At 32.7% G+C, this 19653-nt stretch overlaps 1 protein-coding gene across 2 annotated transcripts in view; it reads left to right on the forward strand.

Annotated features, from left to right (window-relative positions):
* Window positions 1–19653, forward strand: part of PDS5B (PDS5 cohesin associated factor B) — a 182770-nt gene that overhangs the window by 100382 nt on the left and 62735 nt on the right. For both annotated transcript variants that reach the window (XM_025364578.1, XM_025364579.1), the window contains exons 13-19: window positions 493–606; window positions 6203–6284; window positions 8844–8892; window positions 11732–11871; window positions 13321–13436; window positions 15333–15438; window positions 18755–18915. In XM_025364578.1, coding sequence (XP_025220363.1) covers window positions 493–606; window positions 6203–6284; window positions 8844–8892; window positions 11732–11871; window positions 13321–13436; window positions 15333–15438; window positions 18755–18915 — 768 coding nt within the window. The remainder of the gene's footprint in view (window positions 1–492; window positions 607–6202; window positions 6285–8843; window positions 8893–11731; window positions 11872–13320; window positions 13437–15332; window positions 15439–18754; window positions 18916–19653) is intronic.

The following is a 19653-nucleotide window of genomic DNA, read 5'->3' on the forward strand; positions in this document are numbered from 1 at the left end:
TGAAGTTTTTGTACTTTTTGAGGGTATGGCATCAGTGCACAAAGAATTACATTATGATTTTGTACGACTTTTTTTTAGTACTTTTAGCCAGGTCTGTTTTCATGATGATGCCTATGAAAATGCAAACGAATCTTAAGAGTTTCTTTAGTTTTGACTTAGAAATTTAGAACTTGGAAATTTGAAAGGACCTGTCATATTTTAAAACTCTGCATTATACAGATAAAGAAAAAATCCCTGATATATAATGTGCCCAACATCCTGGAGCTGGTAGTTGTCTTAGCTGGGTGTAGGGCTGTTTTCAGCACATACAGCTAAATCCTGTTTTGGTCCCCTTCTGTCTACAGTTAGAAGGTTTTGATTTGGAAATCTCATTTCCACTCAGAGCAGCAGGAACTTCTTTAATATATGTTCTTTACATAGTTTTGGAATTTTATATATAACTTTAGAACATTACAAAAAAATCATTGCAATGCCTTCTCTGCTTTTTTGTAGGTTACTTGTTGAACGGATCTTTGCTCAATACATGGTTCCTCACAATTTAGAAACTACAGAACGGATGAAATGCTTATATTACTTGTATGCCACACTGGATTTAAATGCTGTGAAGTATGTTTCATATATCAAACTCTGTTGTTTTCATCTTTTGCAATATATTGGATTTTATCAAAAAGAAACTACAAACACCTGTATTTTAAATTGTAATCTATGTAGTGTAAACATTATTTAAAGGGTTATGTCATAATATAATACTTCGCTATTTTTTCAGAAAGTACGACTTTAAACATGAGATTAAGCCATAAGCAATTGAAAGAGCTGATTGACATGAAATCTTTTAGGATGAGTTTTCTATTCATATTGTTGGTGTCTCAAGAAACGTTGATGTACCTATTCTTTTTTGTTTGTTTTCCTTAAGACATTAAGAAACATTCATGTTATGAAGATACTACCTTTTTATTCTCACTTGGTGTACTGATTTGCATTACGGTGTAGAGCAGTAGGCTGCAAATTTTGTGCTGCATAGCCTGAGCAGCACCATGTTATAGTTTGACATAAGAGTAAGCACAAATATATATATTTTTTGTAGTTAAGAAAATACTTTTGGGTGTTTAGGTAAGATGGCATTGGGATGTTAGACATGGAAAAGGCATTGTTAGTCTAATCGAATCATACTAAGGGTTAGGAAATTGAGGTCTTAGAGATTTGCTTCAGGTTTTAGGAAATGTAGATCCTTAGTATTCCAGCAAATGTGGTTTACAAGTATTGGGGATTAAATGTTGAGAAATTGGAGAGATCTAAGGGACTGTATGTAATTTTCATTTATACCACTGTTTAATGAGACTTTGACTTCATTTTTTCTAGGGAAATTTTATTTTCTGTTTATGTTTTATACAGAAATATTGAGGAAAAGATTGTAGAGGGGAGAAATACACCTTTTTTTCCCCCCTACCTGCTGTATTTCAGGCACTGGAATTTGTATTATGTATTACTGCTTTTGTGCTACTGTGGAAAAGTAGGTTGCAAAGAGATCTGATTGCCCACAAAGCTTAAAATATTTACTGTCCGGCCTTTTACAGAAAAAGCTTGGCAACCCTGGCTTAAGTGATATTTTTCCTGTTTTACATATGATGAAATGAATCACACAGATGTTGCATTCCACACAATCACACAAAGAGTAAGAGGGAGTCAGAATTTGCACTCAATCCTACTTAGTTCCAAAGCTTATTTTTCCACTACACATAGTAAGATACATTACTCTCATATTTAATTTTATTTCTTGTAAACTTTTCTGTGGAATTGGAATATATCCTAAAATTGTTGGTTTTTCATAGCCTAATTGGTGGCTCTTTTTCTCATGGCAAAATCAATTGATAGCCTCTTAAATTGGATGAAATATGGTATTTATATCATATTCAAAACAACCTATTGGAAATCATACTAAATCTAGACTTCTCTACTCAACCCCCAACTATCATTCAAGACTAAAGATGAAATGTCACTTTTAAGCAAAAATGAAGAATTTGCCAGTCCTACTTGAAAAAAATTATTAAAGAATAGCCTTGTTTTGGTAAGAAAGGAAATTAAATCTATAAAGAAGTAATAAGATTCAAGAATTTGAAACATTTCTATAAGTATAAATAATAAAGGACTGTAAAAACAGTAATAATACAGTTTTATTTGCAAGGGGTGGGAGTGTGGATTAAAAAGTAGGTAGCATGTAGGCCAGTATTTAGCCAGTACCATACACCACTGCAGTACTATGTGAGATTTCCTGAGTGTCCCTGCAATCCTCCGTCCTATGGCCCTACCATGCCTGGGCAAGGCTGGAATGTCTCCAGGACCTTCTTCCACTGCCCGTGGTTCTGACTGGTTGATGCCTGATGCCTTTGTGAAAAATTTTGGCTGCAGGTGGGTCCTGTCAGATAACAGCATGTAAGGTGATAGGTAAGTAATGAGTATGAAGGTGTTCCAAGGTTCTTTTATCATATTAGTGAGGGCAGACATGTTGACTAAGTATGTCATAAGTGGGCATTTAACAGTTTCCTCTGAAAGCAGTTAAAATGTATAGCTTCCAAACACAGAGGAACAAAAAATAATTAATGAAAACTTTAATACCAGAAACAAGATAGAAAACAAGAAAAATAACAGTAAATATACAAAGTAGAAATAGTTGTTATAAAACTAAGCATGTCAGATATCACTCGTCACTTAAATAAGTATATTTGATTGAATTCAAAAGTGAAACAGTGCTATTCACAAGCGATACTTTGAAAAATAATGCCATTGAAAAGTTGAAAGTAAATTCCAATCTGGACCAGTACTCAAAAGGAAAGGCTTTGATTCTACAAAAATGGTTGGTGAATGAATGGGTATTTATCTGTTTTAAGATAAAACATTTAGGGTACATATATATCATTTTTTAGATGATTTTCACTTTAACCAACTTTTTGTGATTAGTTGACCAACTGTTATACTTACCAGTATTTTAGTACTTTATCTGTGGTTGTTTTCTCCAAAATCCATTACCTTTTTTATTATGTAATAATAATAAATCACATATATGTGTTATGAAGCATAGTAATAAAATAAAAATACCTATGAATCTATTACTCAACTTGTAAACTTTTCTCCCATTCATCTTCCTCCCAGAGGTAACCTCTACCCTTGTTGCCTTTAAAAAAATTTTTTAACATGTATGTATATGTGTGTGTATATATGTGTATTGCTCAGTAATATATTTTTGCTTGTTTTTGAACTTTATGAAAGTGAAACAACTGTGTATATAGTGTTTTGTGTCTTTTTTCTATTCTATTTCCAAGATTCATTCATAATATTATACATAGCTGTATCTCATTCATTTCACTGTGCTATAAAATTGCACTGTCATTAATCCATAATTTTATTCCATTATTTTGATATCAGAAATTTGAGTCATTGCAGAAAATGGATGTCTGTATTCCATTTTTATTTATTTATTTATTTTTACTATTTCAAATAGTGCCACTGTAAATACTTTTCAATTTAATATACACATGCAAGAGTTTCTGTAAGGTATGAATATGAGTTATTCTCAAATTTAGCTACTTATTCAAATCACCCTGGGAGGTTTAAACAATTGAAAACTAAGTTCCTCCTTCAGAAATAGTTACTTAATTTGTCTGGAGTGTAGTCTGAGCATTTTGATTTTTAGAAAAGCCTTTCAGGAGATTTTAATGGGCCACCAAGGTTCATAATCGCTAGTATATAGCTGGGAGTGGAGTTTCTGACTATGTGCCTTTTCATCATTGTAAACTAGTATCAAATTGTTTTCCTACATGATTATACTAGTTTATACTCCTATCAGTGGTTTATGGATTTCTGCATCCTCCTGTATATTATCAGACATTTAAATTTTTCCTAATCTTTTGAGTATCAAATTTTCTTATCTTTAATTTTCCTGAATACAGATAATACTGATCTTTTATAGTTTTATGGTCCATTAATGTTCTGATTTCACCACACACCTCACTACTCTGTATTACAACACCTGTTCCTCTTTATTCATTTAAATTACATTCTAGCCCTGAAGTCATTTGAATATGTGACTTCAACTTAGTTTGAAAGGGACTTAAAAATAGCTGCTTGTCGGGCATGTTCCTAGTGAGAACTTGTTTGGTTAGGATTCCTCTTATTTGTTGAAAGAGCCGTATATTTTATTCTCTGACTACTTTTCTTTGGGGAAGACAAAGTATTTCTTAGACTTCAGACTTTTTATGTGAATCAGTTTTTGAATAAGCTCCTAAGTAAATGAAATATCTTGATTATTGAAAAAGAGAACAGTGTGTACTTCCACCTCTCACAAGTTCCCCAGCACTCCTATTAGCGACAGTAGTAGAAGATGGTATCGGGGTCTTCGTTGTGATCTTCTCTTTTATTAAACAAGTTTGCGTCTAGATAGTTTTGTACTTCTAAGTTCCATGGGTGATTTGTCAGTTGGGAGGTAAAGGTTGGAGGACAGGTCCTCTTCAACATTTGGACAGACCACTGACTGAAGCCTGATGGTAGCTGTCTTTTTCTTTGAGTTACTGCAAACTTGTGGTTTGGTAACAAGGAGAACTGTGGGAACTAATTGTATATTTAAAATGTCAGGTAACAAATATAAGAATATCCAGGCTGTAACTGGAGTTTTTACATTTACTTAGCAACAGAACTGCAATTCAGACTATTATTAAATAGAGATTTTTCTTCCTGTTGTAATATTGCTTCTCCTAGTATAACTTTTTTCCCTTTTTTAGACAATTATTTAGAAAGGCAATAAATAGGCACAGATTGCCTTGCTAATTAATACAATTTTATTAAAATACTTGAAATGACAGTTCCTATAAACATGTTATAATACAAGTTCTTAGAGATGGTCACTTTCTGTTTTAAGCTATAACCATAATAGTTTATAATGGGCTTTAAAATAGCTTGACATTTTATCTTTAATGAGTAACTGTAACAGGTAATTTCCCTTTTATTTTAAGTGAAAGCAAGCTTCAAAATCTAGGCCTTTCAGAAGTTAGAATGATTAAGTGTATAGGAAAGAGAGAATACATTGACTTTGGAGTTCAGAAGTAATTTTACAAATGACTGCTACATTTCTTTGAAAATTATTTTAATCATATAACTCTTGTTAGATTTTTAGTCCTCTGGAGTATGAACATTTTGCTTTCAATGTTTATATTCTTAAACTGTGCTTATGAAAATTTATAGAACTTAGTAACTTGAAATTAGTAAAGTATAGCTATTTAAAATATAACTTCTAAGATGAAAATGTCCTCATGTTGCTTTGCCAGTACCATGTTGATGTGACTACTATAAAGGAATTCAAGTGTCCCAAATTTGAACTGGTTTATCACCTTTAAAAAATCAAAAGGCATTTTTCAAACATATTGTTAAAGGGGAGAATTAAAATATGAAACAGTGTTCTTTGTCTATTACAAGAAAAAGAGTTTTTTATATGCATCTGTGTTACTGCTTTTTGGCAGTGTTTCATATGTATGGTAATAGAGGTTAATAGACGTGTAGAATAATTGAAAACAAACTGATGAAAAGTATTCCTTGTTTTGGGAGATTTCCTTAAAATTTTTTAATTCTGTGGTTCTAATCTGTAATCAAGTATTTCATTAACATTAATTATTCTCTATATATTAATACAATATTGTTGTTTATATATTTTCTTTTACCTGTATAATTTTTTTTTAGACTTCAATTTCTGCCTGAGAACAATACAACTATTAAGAGAACATCAGAGTTTTTGACATATAAAAAGAATATTCACTTATAAATAATTCCAGACTGTTTAAAATTTAATTAAGATTTGTCTTAAGAAAAAGTATCCCCATTCTCTTATAACTAATTCTTCTTTTTATGTCTTTGATTCCATTTCATCCTGCCTGCTACAACACCTTATGATGTCAGTTATTCCTTTATTTCTCAAGTTTGTAATTTATCTGGTTAATTCCTACCCTAATTCGACCACTGATTATTTCTTTTGATCCTGCTGTGTTATATTTGATTCCATTATTTCCCTCTACACATTATCAGTTGCTTAGTCCTGTGAATTTCATCTCATCTCTGTCATCTCCTTTTATAATTTGAACCTTAAATTATATAGTTGTAATATTCTAGAAAGATTTTTATTCTGTTTTGTTATTTAAATGTGTATGTTTGTGTTTTTCAGAGCATTGAATGAAATGTGGAAATGTCAAAATCTGCTCCGACATCAAGTAAAGGATTTGCTTGACTTGATTAAGCAACCCAAAGTAAGAATTTTTTCTTCAGTGTTTTTTAAAACACATGTATTTTAATTACTATTTACCATTGCTGCTACAATTCTGTTTGCACAAGTTCTGACTGTAGAAGTTAGGATTCCTTGCTTAGAAAACTCTTAATTTTTAAGAAATTTATTAGATAGAAAGTGATAAGTGTTTACATCTGCAAAAGGTAATACCCAACATAAAACAGAGTGTGGGTCTCTGTACTCAAAATTAAAGTTTTTTGGTAGCTTTAAAATAAAGATGTAAACAATAACTCAGCATTATTGAAAGCATAGAAAATAGAAGGAAATTATACTTTGTGTTGCCACTGTAAGATGTTCCCTACTTTTTTGTATACGCTTGTGGTTTTAGAAAGTTTCAATAATTATGTAATTATAGTTAGGTATCTTGATATTTTTACTTAATATTTATGGAGATTTTAATGTACTACCTAGTATTTATAATTTAATGGTTGTATTCATCCATTGGGTGTATCATATTTTATCTTTTATCAATCATTTAGAATGATTCTAGGGTTTTTTTTTTTTTTTCATTGAAATGCTGTATATAGACATGTAAAAGGCATAATTCATCTAAAAAGCAGTGTGCCTGGTCATTTTAAATTGCCTTCAGAGAAAGCAAGAATATTCTTTTTTTCTTTTTCAGTTTAGAGTGCTCTTTCTCAATCTCTCTTCCACACATACACTTCACAGGATAGAGGTCAGTGGAGCAGTGTTGTTTTCATCTAAGGGGTGAAAATTTTCACCTTTTCCCTAGGCATAAATTCACCAGTTGCTCTACAAATAAAAAAAACTCACACCATTTGTTTGAGTGGTTTATAGTGACCCTCTCACTATTTTTTTAAACCTTCAGATCACTAGTAATAAGACATTTTGTACCACTTTTTTGCCTAATTGAGGCTTACATTTGAGTACTATTTTTGTTATAGACAAACAGTGATCTCTTTGTGTTTTATTGAACATAACCTTTTTTCTGTGATTATTGAGTATATTGAACCTGTTAAAATATGTTTTCCCTTAAAATAAATGACTTAAAACTAATTTAGTGATTTTGCTGTTTCCTTTCTCTTAAACCCTGTTAAATTAGTATGTTTTAGCCAATAAACATGTTTCAGTTAGTGTCATAATGCGGTAAGTTAGTATGTTTTCGTTAATAATCTCTGGATAAAGTGCCTCTCTCTGCTACTTGGAGCTCTGTGTATTTACCTCTTTATGGCCAAAGATGTAAGAGTGTTAATTAAAAATATAAGGTGTTCTTACTTACATGTATAAAAAATTATTTGTGTTTGGGTATTATTGAAATCGTAGTAGCATCCAGGTAGTATATTAAGTGTATAAATCATATGTTGAACAGCATGATGTGTGAGATTGTAATCAAATATAACTTGGTTTTTGATTATCACTGTTCCTCTAAAATTTATGTATTTAGATGGAGCTTCTTCATTTTGCCTGTTGTTAAAAATTGGGAGGGTCTTAGACTTTCCTGCTGAGTCATACATGAAATCACTAAATACAGTCTCAATTCAACTGGAATGTTTCCTTCTCGTCTACAGTATGGAATTTTCTTTTTGCTTGTTTTAAAATAATTATCCAGTTATCCACATTAAAGATGGAGTTCTCATTCATGTGTGGTGGGTTTGAAAAGGTAACAGAATGGAGGAGGATAGCCCACCACCGCTTCATTCCCCCCAAATAAAACAGTGGCAACAGAAATCTTACATGTTTCTAGACAGCTGTTTGATGCTTTAAATTCCAAATATTTGGGAATTATTTCTTGAACTTTATTATGCTTTAACTCTCAGTTGCTCTTAGCAAGCTCATTCTCAATAGCTATGGTCTGTTTGTATATATATATTTGATTTTATTGCTTTCAGTTCAGTGTTTATTTAGCTCAGTACTTTAAATAAACTTGCTCAGTGACTTTTTGTTCCTGTTTTTTAAAATAGCACTATTCTATGCAGTGAATAATTAGCACTCTAAGAGATGTCTTTTATACATGTGACTTTACATGCCGTAGTACGTGAATGTGTTACATACAGTATAATGTAGTGAATTAATTCACTGAAATAACACTTCCCTGATGCAACCCATAACTAACACTCTTAGAAACAACTTTTTGACATGTCAGTCACATCTTGTCTTTAGTGTCTTCCCCATAAGCTTCATGACTATGCCTTACAGCTCTCAGGTCTAAACATTGTAGGAGTTTTCCCTGTTCTTTCAGCTCTAAAAACAGCAGCAGCAACAACAAAAACTCCCAAAATACCTACCTGTTCCAACATGTAGTGCAGCTGTCTGGTTTCTGTTTGGAGGTTAACACAACAGGGTGAGATAAGTAAGACGTAATGAAAGTGGAGAAAGAGTTTACTTTTACCTCCTGTCCAGTTTATCTAGAGTTTAATAAAAATGATAAAGAAGGTGACAGTAGTGGTAAGAGCACGGGTCTGCAGCATTTAGTGGGTTATGCTTGTCTAATTTTTTGCAGAGTGTGATGAAGTTTTTTGTCAGGGAATTTTAATTTTGCATTTTTTTGTGTGATTTACAGACAGATGCCAGTGTCAAGGCCATATTTTCGAAAGTGATGGTTATTACAAGTAAGTTATTTTAAAATCTGTATAAAATGTAATTTTAATTGAAATATTTTTATAATTTAAAGTGTTTCATGCAGTTTTGTTCTAGGCTATGATAATATAGGAATTTTAAATTTTCTTTAGTTTGTTATGTGAGCTAGAGCTGGAGAAAGAATTTAGTACATAAATTTATTTTTAAGAGTTTATTTAAATCATCATGTAAAAACTTTTAAAAACTGAATCTGTTTGGTATTGCTTGTTCTAATGTGACTAACTGAAGCTAATTCACTCCAAGCCTAAATATAAAGGATATACCTAATAACTACATACATAACAGCTTATTTGAAAAAATATTAATTTGCTTTTTTGCTTTAGGTGATGTTAAGTAAAATGATATTTCATTTAACAGTAAATACAGAAGGATTATGTGGAACATCTCCTTTGTTCAGTGTAAAAGTAGGGAAAAGTCGCTGTTTTTGTGGGTCATTTGCTTTTCCTCCCACCTCAGAGGTCACTGTGTATAGCAGATGGACAGAGGGATAATCAGAAACACCTGGAGGAATGCTTTTACTGAGCTTCCACTTGGTGATAATGAAGATATCTTAAGATGAATCTGAGACGCCAAATATTCCAAGATGTGTATGAAAGTAAAGTTAAGACACTGAAGATAATAGTAAACCTAACTCACTGGGTTTTGGATTAAGTAATGGGAGTATTAGAATGAGTAGAACTTTAAGACCAAAATCTCTTTCTGTCCTGGGAAAACTACTTTCCAGTCACCTGGATAACTTGCTAAAGCAAGTTGTTTTGTGCTATTCCTTAAAAAAAAAAATAATTTGATGTTTAAAGAAGAGATCTTGCTCTTTTGCCCAGGGATGAAGTGCAGTGGCACAATCATAACTCAAAGCTATCTTGACCTTCTAGGCTCAAGCCATCCTCCTGCCTCAGCCTCCTGAGTAGTTGGGACTCCGTGCATGTATTACCACACCCGGCTAATTTAAAAAATACATATTTTTAGACACTAGGTCTTCCTATGTTGCCCAGGCTAGTGCTGAACTGCTGGCCTGAAGTGCTGGGATTACAGGTGTGAGCCACGGTGCCTGGCCTATCACCTTTTTGTAGTTTGGCTATGGATTCTGTCTCCTAAAAGAGGTCATTCCCTAAGTTCTTTTTTTTTTTTCCTGTCAGTTTTCTTCCAGTGAGTTCAGTATTTCCCAGATTCTGTTTCAAGGAATGCTAGTATCCTGCAGGTGTTAACTTAGTATTGTGAGAAAAAGGGATTTCATTGTCGTGTGTGTTTATAGAATGCTAAATTAAAGGAGTTTTCTTTCTCCCTTCTTTCCCCTCCCCCCCCTTTTTTCTGAAATAATAGGCCTTATTGTAGCCTTTATTATGATGCCCATCCATTATGAAGGGGCTGTAAAATAACACTTTCCAAAATTATTTGAAAAAATACCTTTTCCTGAACACTGTTAAACTCCATTGAACTACTAGTGATCTTTGGAACACAGATTGCGAAGTGCTGAACTAGCAGTTTTCCAGCTTGCCCTCAGGTGCTTATTATGTAAACTTATAAAAACATTCCATTTATCTTCTATAAGTGATCATGTTTATCTGTTGTACTATAATGTGGTTCTCTTTCTTTGCAGACTTTTTTCTATTATAGAAACATGAAAAGGTCATACAGAAGTATTTAGGATTAATATATTAATAGATTCTTAACTACATTAAGTCATTTAAATATCTCACCAAGACATAAAATGGGATTTCAGAATTGTATGTGAACTTGAAGACTATGTTCACTATATTCATATTTTGGGATTCCTTCGAATTTCTACTACTCTTTTGATAGTCCAAAGTTCTGTTGTTGGGTTTTTTTTTTGTTTTTATTTTTGGTTTTTTTTGGGGGCGGAGTCTTGCTCTGTCACCTAGGCTGGAGTGCAGTGGCGATATCTCAGCTCACTGCAACCCCCACCTCCTAGGTTCAAGCAATTCTCTGCCTCAGCCTCCCAAGTAGCTGGGATTACAATCGCCTGCCACCATGCTGGGCTAATTTTTGTATTCTTTTAGTAGAGACGGGGTTTCACCATCTTGGCCAGGCTGGTCTTGAACTCCTGACCTTGTGATCCACCTGCCTCGGCCTCACAAAGTGCCGAAGTTCTGTTTTACAATTTCTGTTGTTGGAGATGCCATATTCTAGTCTGGCTCTCTACAACAGTTAAGAAGCCAGGAAAAAAAGATACCACAGTCAACATTTTACTAGCTTTCATAAGTATTTTGATACATAGACACATTAGCAGAATAGTATAAAAATCATTTTTGATTTTACAAAGATTCATTCTTTCCCATGCAGTAATGACTTACCCAGCAGGAACACCTGGAATAGGTTGCTCAGTATATGTCACTGCTAGATAGCAAGAATGTATATGTAAACTCTCTGGGTTGGTTTAACAATAAACAGGGAAATAGAGGAAAATAGTTCTTAAAGGTAAAACTTAGTGATTAATCTCTTAAATTATAAGAGAGCAGTGTGTGCAGCAAGCTCAAGGGGACATTAATAAAATTGGCATTATTCAGGTTGACATTTGATGCCTTTAAATATTACAAGGGATTACTTGGAAGTAGCCATTTTAGTCTTTCCTTGCATATATGTCCCTTCACAATGATCCTGTTTTATATTTCTAGAAAATATATTTTTATTTGTGAAAATTGACTATTGAAGGTGTTTCACAATTTAATTTCTTAAACTAATCTGAATTTGTAGGTAAGGATTTTAAAGCAATAAAAGAAATGAAAACATTGACCTATTATTATTTTAAGAATTAAAAAAATTGATTTTAATTGAACTTTAATTTATTTTAAGGAAATTTACCTGATCCTGGTAAGGCTCAGGATTTCATGAAGAAATTCACACAGGTGTTAGAAGATGATGAGAAAATAAGAAAGCAGTTAGAAGTACTTGTTAGTCCAACATGCTCCTGCAAGCAGGCTGAAGGTTGTGTGGTAAGGACAGTAAAGAGCTAATGTTTGAAAAAGCCCCCAAATCTTCTTTATTGTCTCTCTCTTTTATAAAAGTAATGTATATTCATCATATAATTGGAAAAATGTCACATAAATAACAATGCAGATAAACTGTAATTTCTCTATAGAGACAATTGCTGTTAATATTGTGGTGTATGTCCTTCTATAAAGTGAGATTATATTATACGTACAGTTTTGTACATTTTACTTTTTCATTAATTAGTCTTTTCTAGTATTTAATAGCTCCATTGAATACATGTACTATAATTTATTGAGTAGTCCACTATGTTACACATTCACATTTTTTCCTACTTTTTGGTTACTATGAAGAAGAACATAATTAATATTTTTACACAGTCTTGATTCTTTAGGATAAATTCTAAGAAGTACAATTGCATAGGTTGACAGCTCATTTTTAAAGCCTTTAATATGCTTTGGCAAATTGTTCTCCAGAACTGAATTAATTTTATGCTAATCACCAGTAATGAGAGTGACCGTTTTCTCACACATAACAATATTGGTCAGTGTCATTGCTGGAAACAAAACCCAAGTGAAAGCAAAAACACAATTATTTTGATAGTATTTATATTTGTTAGTTGCTATTCATCTGACCGTTTTTTCTCCTTGGGATTATTGGCCATTCATATTTATTTTGTAGGTTGTGTTTATAATATTTGCTATTTTTATAGAATGGTATTTGTCTTTATCTTATTGATTTGTGAGTTTGTCATATGGCATTTGTTAAGTTGCAGATTATTTTCTGTCAGTTTTAGTTTACCCTTTTTGTTTATTATGTTCTTTGCATACCATAGTTTCTATCTTTATCTAAGTAAGTCAGTATTTACCTCATGGTGTTTGACTTTGCTATCTTGCTTATGAAATCCTATTCTGTTATAAGTGAATGAAAATATTTATTGTTGTCAGTGATTCTTAATCTGTTACCTATGTACCTTCTGAAATGCTTTTTAGAGAAAGATGATTCTTGACTTCACCCCAGATCAACTAAATGAGAATCTTCAGAGTTAAATTCAGGAATCTGTAGTTTTAACAAGCTCTTCTGATAATTTTACTTCCTCAAGTTTGTTCATCCAGTGACTCTTGGTTTTATTCATTTGTATTTTTATCCTTTTGGAATATTTTTGATGTAATATATGAGACAGGGGCCTTACTTTGTTTTTATTCCAAATGTCTATCCAATTATTTCAATACAGTGTATTGACTAGTCTACCTTTCCCTGATTACTTGAAATACTACCTTTTTCATATGCTAAATCCTTAATTCAGTTTTTTTTTCTGGACTTGTTCAGTTCTTATTGATTTGTTTATTCCAGCGTCAGTGTTGCATGGTTTTAATTATTGTTGGTTCTTAATATTATAACATAATGATTTGTTTAAATGTACTTTTGTAATACTGAAAAAATCTGTATTACAGCGTGAAATAACTAAGAAGTTGGGCAACCCCAAACAGCCTACAAATCCTTTCCTGGAAATGATCAAGTTTCTCTTGGAGAGGATAGCACCTGTGCACATAGATACCGAATCTATCAGGTATTTGTATATAAAATACTACATTCTCATTGCTGTTCATTCATTCATGCATTCAGGAATCGGTCATTGTTGAGTGCCTGCTATATACAAGGCACCAAACTAGCTACACATCTGTGTGTATTGTGTACTCCTCTGTATATATCTGTATTTGTATATGCACACACACACACACACACATATATACACTCATCTGTACCTGTATATTTGTTGTTTTTCTTGTTATTTATCTTAATTTTAAGGATTGGTTCAAATTGTGTGAGAAATTGTCAATCTAAGCCTAATTTTATCTGTTAACAGTATACCAGACACTCTTCTTTTTTGTTAACTTGCATAGTTTAGGTAATATAAATAAATTTTATTTATACCCTTGGGAAACTAGGTGAATCTGTTGCAAAGGAACAAAGGATGCATTTTCACAGATAATTTGAGAACTGAAAATGTTGCTTTTTAAAACAGCCCTCATTTAAAGTTTCAGCTTTTGATACTACCTGTGACAAGTTGGAAACTTATTTTTCTCTCTGCATTCCGTTTTGTGAAATGTGGGAAGAGATGTTTTTTTATTTTTAAACTTTCCCTAAAATGTTTTCCACAGTTGAAAAAATAAAGTACTTATACAATATATATAGGGCACACTGATTTACTAGTCATCAATAGTGTTCTTTGAGAGGTATATGTTATAATCTAAAATAAATAATACTAATGATTTTTTCATCTTGTACTCAAACCCTTTTGGGGATGTTTTGTTGGGGAGGGCATTGGGCTTAGCTTATGGTCATTGACCCCTTACAAATAGAGAGATCCTATTTTGGTTATTTGTCAGTCACTTTGGACTCCTCTTATATCAGTTTTCATTTGAAGAGGTAGTTCTGAGGTTTAAAAAGCAAGACAAGAAGTGGAATACTCTGTATTTTTAAGAGGAAGACTCTGAATCAGGCAAATTTATTAAGTAAATTTGGGCGTGGTGGCTCACATCTGTAATCTCAGCACTTTGGGAGGCCAAGGCGGGCAGATCACTTCAGGTCAGGAGTTTGAGACTAGCCTGACCAACATGGTGAAACCCTGTCTCTACTATAAATACAAAAATTAGGTAGGTTTGTTGGTGCACCTCTGTATTCCCAGCTACTTGGGAGGCTGAGGCAGGAGAATTGTTTGAACCCGAGAGGCGGAGGTTGCAGTGAGCCGAGATCACGCCACTGCGCTCCAGCCTGGGTGACAAAGTGAAACTTCGTCTCATAAATAAATAAATAAGTGAAACTTTGTCTCAAAAATAAATAAAATAAAATAACATAAGCTTGTTTTTATTAGAAGAAAGTTTGAAAACATAATGTTTCCTTTTGATCTATTGTTGTTCCTTTTCTGATATTCTAATGAGGTTTTATTGTATGTCTGTTACTTAGATATTCCTCACCTTTTAGGAGGAGGCCTAGATATATTTCTGACTCTGACAGCTGTGCCTGACACACAGTAATATTTGGTAAATGGTTTAGAAGGGCTTAATGTTTCCTTTATCCTTTTTTATTTCTGTGTATATTGTTCTACTTGCTGGACTAATAATCAGTTTTAGATAATTAAAAATAATTGTTGTGTATGTGTTTGAGCTCAGACCTGCCATGAAAAATATAATAATAAAGATATTGATAGCATTAATAAAGAACAAATTGAATAACATTTTGACCTCATTTGAATGGGCAAGGGAAAAGAACTGTTTTTGAAAAGAAGCATCTGAAAATATTTTATTATAGTTGTTTTGCAGTAATGTTAAAAACCAGCTATATCAAATTTGTGTTCGGTTCAGATATGTATATATGTATATGCACATATATGTAACACAGGATTATTTTTCTTAGACATTGCTAGGAACATTTGAAAAAATGACTTTTTTTGGTCGTATTTTAGTGCTCTTATTAAGCAAGTGAACAAATCAATAGATGGAACAGCAGATGATGAAGATGAGGGTGTTCCAACTGATCAAGCCATCAGAGCTGGTCTTGAACTGCTTAAGGTATCTATTTAAAATTAAGTGCCTAATTAGATATCTGTTTAACATATACAGTTTATATTATTTGTTCTTGATGTTTTCTTCTTAAGTTTATATAATCTAAAGTAAAATTTTCTCAGTTGTTTTAGATGATTTAGAAATTGTATTTTTATTCTTACATGTGATCTGATTATTTTGGGGTTTAAATGCTATAATCTAGCCTAGTACTAATTACATTAAAATAGTGGAATATAATTCAAGGTGTCATTAGTGAGCAAAGAAGGTACAGCTCTACTGCACAATGAGCCAAATTCTTGTAAAACTTTTTTTTGTTTCATAAAATATTCTGTCTTTTACTGATTGTAAAAATATTAGTTCATTATTGACAACTTAGAATATATAAAATTACAAAAAACATAGGTTCATCATACATAAACATTAGTTTCTTTTGTTTCCTTTTAATCTTCAACAAATGCATAGTTGGAATCATTGAGATCAAGCTGAATATACAATTTTGTATCCTTAACTATTTTCCCTTATTAAAAATAAGCATTTTTCATGGTGTTTTTCAAGAGTTTTTTTTTTTAAGAGTGTCTAAAGCAGATCTGATTTTTGGCTGTCATTTAGTAGCTGTCATTTAGGTCTGCCTTTGACCACATTACTTGCTTCACTTCCTCATATGAAATCAAGATAATAATTAAGGCCGGGCGCGGTGGCTGACACCTGTAATCCCAGCACTTTGGGAGGCCGAGATGGGCAGATCACGAGGTCAGGAGATCGAGACCATCTGGCTAACACGGTGAAAACCCGTCTTTACTAAAAATTACAAAAAATTAGCTGGGCGTGGTGGCGGGCGCCTGTAGTCCCAGCTACATGGGAGGCTGAGGCAGGAGAATGGCGTGAACCCGGGAGGCAGAGCTTGCAGTGAGCCGAGATGGCGCCACTGCACTCCAGCCTGGGTGACAGAGCGAGACTCCATCTCAAAAAAAAAAGATAATGATTAAGTGCTTGTCTCGCAAAGGACATTAAATCATGTACGTGAATTTCTTAGCACCATTCCTAGCTTGTGGTAAAAATAATAATAAACATTTTTGAAATGGTGATTAGTCCATTATTTGGGGTATCATACTATCCTACTGAGGTAGGAGGCAGGACTGGACTCCAGAGGTGGGGCTCAGACACAGGACCAAATTGAGGACTAGCTAAAACAAGGGCAAGACAGAATCAGCTTTCCACAAGACACGCCCATCAATGTGCCTTGTCAGTTTACCATTGCTGTGGCAATACCCGTATATAGAAATACTATAATAGTAATATAGAAATACTATATTAGAAATATAGTATTTCTTATATGTTACTGTCCCTTTCCTTGACAATGACCATGACCCAAAAGCTACTCCCTCTTCCCTAGGAATTTCTGCATAAACTGCCCCTTAGTCTGTATATAATTAAAAGTAGGTATAAATATTACTGTGAAACTGCCCTGAGTTGCAGCTCTTTGCACCCTACCTGTGGGGTAGTGCTGCTCTGCAGAAGCAGCCATAGAGGTATATGTAACACCTCTGGAACTGTAACACTACTACTTCAATAAAGCTGTTTTCTTTTACCATGTCACTGAATTCTTTCCTTGGCAAAGCCAAAAACCCTTGCGGGCTAAGCCTCACTTTGGGACTCTCCTTTCTCTGTATCACTAGTATTTTTCTATTGTTGAATATTTTCATTTTTCTACTTCCATTCTTACAAACAGTTCTAAGCTGAGTGTTTCTATGTAAGATCTCTTGGTAATGTCATATTTTTTAGAAAATTAGGAGAGCATTATTGAGTTAAAGAGAGTGACCACTTTCAAAATTCTTGGAGCAATGTATATTTAAATTGTTGTACAGGGAAATTTTACCCATATATAATTCCATCAGTAGTATGTGAAGGTGCTCATCTTTTTAACCTTCACAAAATGGAATATAATACATTTTTAAAAGATTTGCAAATCTGATAAGCAAAAATAATGTTTTAATTTGCATATTTAATACTAGTGAGGTCCACTGTCCACATGTTAATCATTTGTGTTTTCCCTATGGTAAATTCACCATTTTTATCCTTTGTTCATACATCTACTGACATCTCTGTCTTTTGTGTTTTTTTTTTAGCTGATTTAAATGAGCTTTGTATTTCCTTTGCTTTTTCTTGGTACATATTTGATATATGTATAAACATATATTCTCTTATATGTAAATTGTAAAGTATAGTAACCAAGTGAATACAGGTGAAAAGTAAATATGTAGTAACCAAGTGAATACAAGTGAAAAGTAGATAGAGTGTCACATTAAATTGAATATTAAAAATATTGTTCAAGTTCCCTGAGTAGTCTTTTTCTTGCCTACTCACGTCCCCTCACCAGGTATCATTGTCCTGAATTTTGGATTTATTATTCTTTCAATATTCTTTATGGTTTTATCATCTGTGTATGTATCTCTAAATAACATGTTGCTTATTTTGATTATTTTAGAAACATAAATGTGGCATTATACTTAGTATATTTTTCTGCTGCGTGCTGTTTTTTTTACCTTCCACATTTGATTCCTTTTGTTTATTTTATGCTTAAAAAAACCCTGTCTTGTCCAGAGGGTTTTTGTTGTTTTTGTTTTTTTAAATCTTAAACACAACCCATCTGAAATTTATTTTGAAAGTGTGTTGTGGGGGCGGGGGGCCTAATTTGATTTTCTCCCAGTAGCTATTCAGTTTTCTCAGGACTATTTATTTTCTGTTGACCTCTTTGTAATCTCTTACAATTTATATAATCTATTTTGTTTATATATTCTAGAGTCTACTTACTGCCTTATATTTTTTGTTTCATGATTATTCTAATGTTCGTACCATTGTGATTTGGTTATTGGAACTTTATAGACTTCTTTACTATCTTGTCAGTGTTTTACCCCTTTCCCTAGTTTATTCTCTTCTTACTCAGTCTCTGCTAATGATATTTATTGGGAAGCTGAGAGATGTTTTGTTAAATTCTCTCTTCATGTCCTCTTTTCTCCTCTCATTCTCCACCAAAAAACCTGAACAATAATCAAAATCCAAATTATTTTGACTAAAATTATATTAACACGTAATTTAATTTTGGAAGAAATTACTTCATTATATCATACAATCTTCTTACAGAGGAACATTTCCATTACATAGTTGAGTATGTTTTAAATTTTGTTTATAGTGCTCTCAGATTTTGGTTAACATAATTTTTTTTATTGACTTTGATTTATAGTATTTCTAATATGTAATATTTTGGATTTGTATTATAAAGATGAAAAAATTTTACAAATCATTTTTATGATTCATTTTATAGGTACTCTCATTTACACATCCCATCTCATTTCATTCTGCTGAAACATTTGAATCATTACTGGCTTGTCTGAAAATGGATGATGAAAAAGTAGCAGAAGCTGCATTACAAATTTTCAAAAACACAGGAAGCAGAATTGAAGAGGATTTTCCACACATCAGATCGTGAGTTGAGTTTATTTTGATAAATATTCTGGACATCAGAAACTTAATTATTTCTTGATTTATGTAATAATTGGAATCTTTCAAGTTTTGAGGAAAAACTGTCTAGGTTATCTTAAGTCTGTAATGTTCAGTTTAGATTCTCCTTTCCTGGGAGTAAGCATTGATTGGTATTTTAGAAGATGCGTGAACTTGGGGGATAAACATGGCATATCTTTCTGATATATCAGTTTGATAATCCCTGGTATATTATGGCATAGAGTAAACAATTCATATGAATTTAAGGTATGATGGGAAATTTCAAAGGAATTTCATCAGGACTGTCTATAATATTCTTCAGTTTCCTCTGTGATTTAGGGTACTGAAACAAACAAACAAATTTCAGAAGCAGTGCTTTAATTGACACAAGGAAGTAGAGAAGCATGGAATATTTAACAGCAGTGCAATTTTTTCTGTGTTCCAGTATTTCCCATAATTGCAAATTGAGCTGTTATCCTGGGATAATCATAGTTCAAGATTTTATAATCAGAAGAATAAATCTTCATTTCTTACATGTCACTGCTTTTCTATGTGTATCTCTTCTAGTTCTTGGAGAGAATATGGAATAGGTGGTTCTGATACTGGCGTAGTCATAGGTGGTTGCTTTCACCTCTACCTCATCACTTCTGGCTTACCCATGAGTCTGGTTAGTTGTGATTGGGGTACCATGGTTTTTGTGGAGAAGAATTGCCCATGGGTCTT

The sequence above is a fragment of the Theropithecus gelada genome, chromosome 17, assembly GCF_003255815.1.
Source record: "Theropithecus gelada isolate Dixy chromosome 17, Tgel_1.0, whole genome shotgun sequence".
NCBI classification, from domain to species: Eukaryota; Metazoa; Chordata; class Mammalia; order Primates; family Cercopithecidae; genus Theropithecus; species Theropithecus gelada.